Source organism: Lonchura striata, chromosome 5 (genome assembly GCF_046129695.1).
Source record: "Lonchura striata isolate bLonStr1 chromosome 5, bLonStr1.mat, whole genome shotgun sequence".
Taxonomy (NCBI): Eukaryota; Metazoa; Chordata; class Aves; order Passeriformes; family Estrildidae; genus Lonchura; species Lonchura striata.
Window position 1 is genome coordinate 56122825 of NC_134607.1, and position 9177 is coordinate 56132001.

Here is a 9177-nt window from a genome sequence, read left to right on the forward strand (position 1 = left end):
CTTATTATATTCCCCAGGAGGAGAAACTAATGTAAAGCAGGTGACCATGCAGAATGCAGTTCAGGTAAATACCTTTTGAAGTGTTTAAATACTGTATATATGTATAATACTTTTTTTTTTAATACTAAAGTCTACCCTGAAGCAGATGAAATACTAGATTTGCCAGTTACCTCTGATTTAAAGAAAAGTAGTAATTTGCCCCTTTTACAAGGACATCCCACTGTTATTATCAAATAGGTGACCCATTCACTTCTTAGCACTGTTAGGTAAGAAGGTTTTGAAGTCAGAGCCTGAGATTATTGAAAAATTTCCATCATGATCAAGAAGTTTTTCTAATAGCCTTATATTCTAGTTAATCACTTAAATAATAAATATATTTTACATACACACTGAACTGAAGGAAAATAGGTAAGAATGCTAGAAAGATTCTGTTTTCAGAAATTTTACTTCACAAAATTTCAGTGTGGTCCTTTTCTTGAAGTGTAAGTTGCCTCTCATTTACAAGATACACAGTTCTGAAGAGAAATGCTAAGTATTTGTGTTCAAGAATTGTGCTATGTCCTTGCATGGAAACGTTTCCTCTTCTAATGCTGTAATTTTTAATAATGTAGTAAATTATATGATAATTTGCAGATTTCATGACTTAAAATGTACTGATTTAAAAAAACCCAAAGCATTTAATGCATGTTGTCTTTATTCTGTATTCAGGAAAGTATGTAATTTAAAATCCAAGGGAGTCCTAGGCATGCAGTAGTATATTGATGCAGGATTTACTAACAAGAGCAGAACCACTTTGTTGCTCTGTTGGTTTGCTCTGTCTGTTGAAAGGGAAGTGAACACTGAGTAACAGTTCTTCAGTCTAATTCAGAGCCACAGGTTTTTGTCATCTGACTGCAAATATTAGAGCTTCCTCTCTTCAGCATACTGAAATCTCTGCAGGTGTGGTTTGGAGATGAGCTTCCCTTGAGCCCCCGCAGTCCTCTGACCCCGCGACACGGGCCAGGTCTGGCAGATGTGTGCCTGTATGACCAATGGATAGCTGTGCGGCACGAAGCCACTTTGGTGCCCATGCAAGAAGATCTCTCCATTTGGCTGTCTGGCTTGCTGGGTGAGCTTAAAAGTAAATCGCTCTAATGAATTTCAAAGCACTTTCAATACTCTAGTCAGTGCTGACATGTAATATCTATAGTACTATTAAGATCTGGTGTATTTGAGTTTGAATGGCTGGGAGAATTGCATTAAAATGCATGCTTTGATTTCAGTTTTATTAGCTGCTGCCTCTTAAGGATTGCAGAATTAATAATTCTAATTTGTATTTCTGAATCTTGTTAGTCTAATTAATATATAATTAAACTACTATTTGATTTTATTTTACTTATATATTTCTTCTATTTTTATGTCTTTAATACTGGAATGCTATTTGAGTTGTCTTTAAGTTCATATGAAATTTCTTTAACTTTTTCTTAAAGGAATGGATGTCAAAGCAGAACAACTGCTAGAAGAACTTGATAATGGGGTACTGCTTTGCCAATTGATTGATGTTCTTCAAAACACAGTTAAAAAATGTTGTAACACAAACAACTTAAGGGTGAGTTGTAGAATGATTTTTTAAATACATCTATGAAGTGCTAAATTTTAAGTAGTAGTTACAGGGAAAACAGGTGAGCGAGGCTTCCCAAAGAAATGTTTTGTATGCAGTGTATCCAGAGACTGATTAACAACAGAGTAGCTTTATAGATGGATAAACTCATCCAACAAATAACTTGCTTTTTTTGTCACATCCTAAGGTCCTTTCTAGGTTTTTAGTTTGGTTTCAGTAGAAGTCTTGCCAGAGGAAGATCAAGTCTGGAGTTTGTTCCTGTGACACCAGTGTGGGTTTTTAATAAGATATCCATTGGTGTATGTTTTGTGCCAGAAAGTGGTGGCTGAACTCGTGTGTACAGGTCAACCATAAAAGTATCCGAACCTGGAGATGGGCTTCAGTGTTTCCATTGGGAGGCAGTGCTTAGCTGAAATGTGAATCTCAAGCAAGTCTCTCTTACTTTGGAGTACAAAGGCTGCAGAACTATGGATTGTTCACTCAGTGACTATTCACAATGATAAAGTAGAATGCCTTCTATATTAGTGTAGCTTTTCTCATGGAATACATGGTGAGTTGAACACAAAATAGTTACAACTGTTTCTGTACTCTGAATTTAGGGTGTATTTTCCTTTGCAAATATGCTTTGAAATCTGTTGGCAAGGTTGATGTGTACAATGTACTTTTTGTTTTCTTCCCTTGTCAGAATTTTCCTATGAGAAAAGTTCCATGTAAGAAGGATGCTCCATCAGGATCTTTTTTTGCCAGAGACAATACAGCCAACTTTCTTAACTGGTGTAGAGCCATTGGAGTTGATGAGACATACCTCTTTGAATCTGAAGGCTTAGGTAACTCTCTCTTTTTGTCAGATTTGCTTTGATCTTTGTGTGAATCACTACCAGGTCAGGGAGATGCCTTGTTATAGACTTTTGAACTTATGATCTTGATTCTGTGTGTGTCTTGCAAGCTTTTATTTATTTTAAGGCAGTGTTGAAGTAAAAGCCTTTAAAAATCAGGTCAATGACTAATATGACTTGCATGATGCTTTTCTAAATTTCTGAAAGTTACTGTGTGGGATGAAGTGGGGACTGAGAGCTGTGCAACCAAATATCATGTTTTCCTGCAATAAAAAGAACCACTGTGAATGTGGTTTCACTTTCTGTGTGTGGGAAGACCACAGGGTCATGGAGTCAGCTCACAATAAGATCCTTTATTTGGTATTACAGCCATTATTCTTGCAAAAATCCCTCGAAATAATACATTCAAGATGGTTAAATTTGGTAACAACATCAGGGCATTGTGTCTTAAGTGACAACAGCCTGTTGGTAATTAACATTTAGTTCAGGACACAACATTGCTGTAAACCATTTGTATTTTCCCATTTAGGAAAATAGTTATAAAAATAAATATTGCCAACTATAAGTATGCCTGCCCCATTGCACAACTGGTGCTGTATAGCATCTTCTAGACTGATGGAATAAAATTGTTTTGACTGCTAGTTAAGAGGATTGTACTTTTATCATACAATAAATAAGGAAATGCTCTTCTACCTATTATGCTCTTCTAGCTATTATGTCAGTAAAAATTAATTAATACAAAACTTTCTATGGCAAGTCAAATTGTTTTTTGTTGTCTGGCTTTTTTTTTAGTAAGCAAAATATCTGCCTGTCAGCAGACTAGCAAAAAATGAGAAGTATCTTTGTTTTCAGTAATTATATGAAATTGTCATAATACTAATGTATTTTGAAGTCTTTGTTCTATTAAATGCTATTTACATGCTGGCTGGACTGCCCATGCATGTCTACTGGATAAGTCATCTTTTAAAACAGTCGTGAAAACTCCATCATTTGCATGTCTCATTTTGATTAACTAGTGAGTGTATCTTTTTTCAGTGCCAGGAAATGCAGAGTAGAACTGAGTTACAATAATTTATTTTTTTTTGTTCCTTGTAGGAATTGTATTGCTTAAACATGTTAGTTCCTGCAAGTGGACAGGTAACTAGAACCTGTTTAGCTTCCCTGAGATAAACAAACATGATTTCCTAGTGCTGTGGCTTTCACTTGTTGCAAAGAAGCATTTTGAAGTCTAACTCCTGACACAAGCTTGCTTTGTGGCATAAATATCTTCTGTGAGTCTTTTTGGCAGTTGAAATGAGCAGACTTGCAGCCTCCTAGGTGAAACATTCTTTCCACTGATATTTTCCATCAGACTTTCAAGCCATTCTTCATGAATGAAACAGGGGAAGGATAAATTGACAATTGTCTTTTTTGTATCAGGTACATATAGCAGCACCTGCTGAAAAGTGTAGATGACTGGGAAGGAAATAAATCAAGAAATCAAGAAGCTTCTCAGACAGCGGAAAGGAAGAGTAGGCATCGTGGGGTGCCCTTTAACATAATGCCAAAACAAATGTCTTGATCTCTGCTAGGGATATATTCAGATTTTTCCCTTTTGGAGTCAAGCAAATTGAAACACTTTTGTTACAACTGGTAAATGCACACACAGATGTGCACATGCATATTCATACACTAAAAAATAGATTAATTGGCCTCTAAAAGTAGCTTTTAGATTATGGCTGTGCCAACTTTCTATTCTAGATTTACCCTTCATAATCTAATCTTTTAAAAAGCAGACTTAGAAATTGGAGTAGATGATGTAAACAAGAAAATCTGACTTCATATTTGGATTATACTTTAGGAAACACATTTAAAATGAAGGCATTTTAAATATCAAATTGAACATCAGAAATGTGTTGGATTTCATCTGTAAATAAAGAGCTGGAACATTGGAAGTAGTGATAAGAAAAGACCTGTTGCTTACTGCACTGGAAACAGTCATCCAGATTGTTCTTTCCTAACCAAGGTTTAAAACCACTCAGGCTGACTGGCTGTGTAGCCATCTACTTGTGAGCTAGGGCTCTTGCAGTGTATCCTCCACTGGATGGTAACCCTCAGAGTGCATGTACCTAGCTGTGTCTGTAAGCATGAGCATGAACAGATGTATTTTCCTTTTTGTAGTTGTTAAGTGCTTTTTGTCTTTAAGACTGTGCTATTGTATTTGGGAATAGGAAACGGGAAGCATTCTTGTATCTTTCTTTCCTATTCTCATCAAGAAAGATGATAATAAAACATATTTCTCTTAGGAGGAAGAGAAGAGTGGTTTCAGGATTGCCAGGATGGGTTTAAAGACTTTATGGAATAGGAAATTAGAGTTGTAAGGCATGTAGTGCTTTGTCAATGATAATGTACCTTGCCTTTGGGTAGGATGATGGAAATTTATAGTCATGGATACCTCATCTTCCCTTCTCTTGGCTGTACCTAATTGCCTAGGCCTCCTGCAATAAATATGAACTATAACTCCTCTTTATTCTCTTCCCTTTTAGTGTTGCACAAGGATCCAAGACAAGTGTATCTTTGTCTTCTGGAAATTGGGCGCATTGTATCCAGGTACATTATCCACACATGCTCCCAAAAAGAAATTGAAGGACACATCCTACTAAGTAAAAGCTAAGACAAAGATAGGACGTTGTTTGCAGCTGTTAAGTGTAATGCAGTGGATGTTAATTCTTGCAAAAAGTAATGAATAGCTTTTCTAGAACCATCATACAATATGAATATTTTTTCAATATTTATCAGACTCTTTCCTTGGAGACGTGCTGTTCCGTGCTGCTTTCTATAACTATGTGTTTAAGTTATACATTAATTCTTATGTGTACCTCTTGGAAGAACTGACTGAGCATTAAATACAATTTCAAGGGTTTAAATTTTTCAGCCGTTTTAAAGGTATCTCTTTATTATCTAAATGTAGACTTAATTTATTTCTAGTACGGTGCTGGAAGTTTTAAGATAAGTCTATCTAAATTGGATGTGACCTCAACTGTCTAGTTTTGGCAGTATTTTTGCTGCATCCACTGCTTAACACCAAGGCTACCTTAGGAAGGGCTTCTGCTAGAAACTCGGAGTGCTCCTTCTCTTTGGATTATCAGGGCAATTACTCCTCTGATTGATTGATTCAGATGTCCTTGACTGTCAAGCCACTTATAATTTTGCAAGTTTGTTATCATCAGCTTATTTTTGTCTTCTTTAATAAATTAGTAATTAAACACTCTGCTTTGGTATTTGAGGTATGGAGTTGAACCTCCTGTACTTGTAAAACTAGAGAAGGAAATTGAGCTAGAAGAAACCCTGCTGATGACCTCTGGGCCACCATCACCTCTTAGCACACCAAAGTCATGTTGTCACCATGGGGAGCTACATGAGGCAGTAAGTGCTACTTGCTTAGTGTGATATGGGCTTTAAATTAAACTCTTAGTTTGGGACTTGTATGATCTGTCTTAGTAAGGACAGGCTGGTTTTCATTTAATATGTGTGAGCCTCCTCAAACAGAAGGGTATGCATCTCTTTTTATCAATTTTGTTTGGAAAATGTAAATAAAATGCTATTCTATATGTTTTGGAGTGTATATAACCTACATTGATTTCTTTTCCCCTCTTCCTTCTCCTTGCTTCTTTGTACATAAGAAATGTTTGAGTATAAGAAGTGTTCTCATTCAATTTTTCTGGTGTCAGTATTCTATGAGTGCAATGAATGTTTGTTTCTCTACAATTTGATCTTTTCATAAGACTTCATCAGATGTTAAAGTAGGCTTTGAAAGTCTTTTGAAAGAAGATTTTTAAATCAAACCTCTGTAGCTCTACCAGTTGGAAATGCACATGTATGCAGAAAAGGAAACGATTTGTACAGCCTGTGAACTGGTCCAGAGGAAATTATGAACAATTTTCCTATTCTGCTTAAAAAATCATTTGTTTTAATCCTCTGTGTTGTAATGTAAAAATTCTGTTTCTTTGGGAATGTCAGCCACCAGATCCTTACTTTCTCCGAAAACTCACTATTTCTTCTTCTTGGCAATAGTCTCACCCTTCCAATTTGTTGCATTTCTAAGTGGCTCTTAGAGGCAGATCTTCTCTAACCCAGCCTTTATTTGAGGACTTCCTTTCCCCTTTTTTCAGTTCTTTCCTTCTTGGGTCTTCCATCTCAATAGAAGACTAACTCAGTAGATGGTTAAACTTGTGCTTGTGTCAAAATCTAACAAATGCTTTAAATTTAATATCTAGGTAAAACATATAGCAGAAGATCCTCCCTGCAGTTGTTCCCATCGATTTTCAATTGAATACTTGTCGGAGGGACGTTATAGGCTGGGAGATAAAATACTCTTCATACGAGTAAGTAGTTTTTTAAAACTCAAATTTATATTTATTTTGGGGCGAGAAATGCTTTTAAGTGAAATACCTCATTTTTATGGAGTTGTTTTAGAATTACAGAATTATTTAGGTTGGGACAATTTGACATTCAATCCCTTAGTCTAAATGGGTGTAATTACTCCATTCTTTAGATTTTTGATCCACAAACATTGATTTTACAACCACACTAAACTAAGATAATGTTTATCTGTGGTGTCTTTGAAATTCCAGTAATGACTTGCAACATAAGTAAGGATAATGCCATAGAATATCCTGAGAATGTTGCTTGTTCAAAACCTGGATTCTTGGGGTTTATAATTTGCGGGGTAGTTGAGTACTCTCGTCAGCAGTCATAAGAGTTTGTGTTACAAGGACATCCATAATTTAAACTAAACCCATGCCCAGAACTCTGTATGCTAAACCAAGATTCTTACAGAATGGTTAAAATGTCTTCTGTAAAGATGTTTTCTTTATTTCCTGACACAGAATTACTATCTCTGCAGGAGAAGCTATCTAATAAAATAATTAGGAAGCAAAAACCTTGTTTATCGCATAATTTCGGTATTAAAATGTTTCTCTGTTAGAAAGGAAGTGCTATTTGTAATCAATTTCATTAGGTGGTAATGTAAGATGAAGAAAACTAAAACAAGATAAGAATTTCTTTTGTTCTTCTGCTGTCACCCCCTCTTCCCCATTCTCAGATGCTACATGGCAAGCATGTGATGGTACGTGTTGGTGGAGGCTGGGACACTCTTCAAGGTTTTCTGCTCAAATATGATCCATGCCGAGTGCTTCAGTTTGCAACTCTGGAAGAAAAAATCCTGGCGTTTCAGAAAGGGGTCACCAGTGACAGTGTCCCCAGCTTGTCAGCTAGAAATCAGGAGCCTCCTCTTATGAATCCAATGTCAGCTGTCAATATGTTTCACAAGCAGCCATCAAAACCTTGTGCTCCTGTTTTAGGTCTTGGGGCCAGTGCCAAGAAGGCTTTAGTTAAACGTCCTCAGTCCCCTGCCCTGGCATCACCAAGAGTGCTAGTGACCCCATCTTCCACTGCCAAGTCATCAACAGTCAGGTCCAAATTACAAGGGTCCGCAGCAAGAGGTGTGCAGTCTCCTTTCAAACCATTAGCTGGTGCCTCAAAGAAACTGGAGTCTCCTGCATGCAACTCACCAACTTCTGCTCTTTCACAGCCTGGAAGCAAAAGTTCTTCATGTGCAGGAGCAAGAACAGCTCCTGCTCCCTCTGAAACATTGCGCAAACGTATTCGGTCCCCCGATGCTACCAAGGTGAAATTTGCCCTGCCTCAGGGCTCCCCAGCACCAGCACTCCATCGTGCCCTCTCACCCTCTAAAAAACAACCATCTCTCTTGTCTGGGACAGCTGGAACAACCACTTCAAAACAGAAGTGTGTCCCTGCTAAATGCAAACCTGTATCTGTCACGAAAACCAAGGCAAATTCAGCTGCTCCCAGGGCTGCTCGGCTGCCAGTTACAAATCTGTGCACTGTTGCCAAGTTTGCACATTCTCAGCAGCTCCTTGCAAAACCTGCTGAAAATTATATTCAGAGGTCAGGTGTTGGGTCTCAGCATCCTCAGAAAGCCCCACAAACAACTTCTCACCTAGCAAGGAACTTGAAGACTGCTTCTGAGCTAAAGCTATCTGCTTCTGCACCTTCCCTTGCAGTTAGCAAAGCATCAAAGCCATCACCTCCATTGTTACCTACAAGCAAAAGTGTGTCATCAACTGGCAGCAAGCAGCCAAATGCCAGTAATACCCCTCAGGCTGGACCCTCTTTATCCAAACCTGCTGAACGCACACCTTTGTCTGTTGTACGGCTTCCTCAAACTTCAGCCAAAGCAGCAGTGACCAAAAAGCCAGCACAGCCTTCCACAAAAGGTCAGCATTCAACCAAAAACTTGCAAACAAACAAAAGCTTGGCCCCAACAGCCAAGAAGCCACTCCCAAAGGAGCAGGCATATAACAGAGGAACACCTGGTGCATCAAAAGATCCTCTTACGAAGAGCAGGCAAGATGATCATTATTTTGTTATGACAGGGACTAAAAAGCCCAGAAAGTAAACTAATTTGTTACCTTCTGAGTGCATCAAAAGATCCTCTTATGAAGAGCAGGCAAGATGATCACTATTTTGTTATGACAGGGACTAAAAAGCCCAGAAAGTAAACTAATTTGTTACCTTCTGAGGAAGTCTCTATTTTGTTCAAAAGGGCCTCGTGTAACTACTGAGGACACTGCACTGAGGACAAGGAAAAACAGTAAAATAACACTACATTTAATATGAAATATTAGGTATAACCTGCCTTTTGCTGCCTAACTTACTGTAAGAATCTGTTTATTTTGC

General features: G+C 37.7%; 1 protein-coding gene across 1 annotated transcript; it reads left to right on the plus strand.

The window, feature by feature from the left end:
• Positions 1–2290: 2290 nt before the first annotated feature.
• Positions 2291–8944, plus strand: GAS2L3 (growth arrest specific 2 like 3). The gene is made up of 5 exons (XM_021552772.2): positions 2291–2427; positions 4962–5025; positions 5703–5841; positions 6693–6800; positions 7520–8944. Exons 1-5 carry the CDS (start codon positions 2295–2297, stop codon positions 8894–8896), a joined length of 1821 nt encoding a protein of 606 aa, XP_021408447.2. The 5' UTR covers positions 2291–2294; the 3' UTR covers positions 8897–8944.
• The last annotated feature ends 233 nt before the right edge of the window (positions 8945–9177 follow it).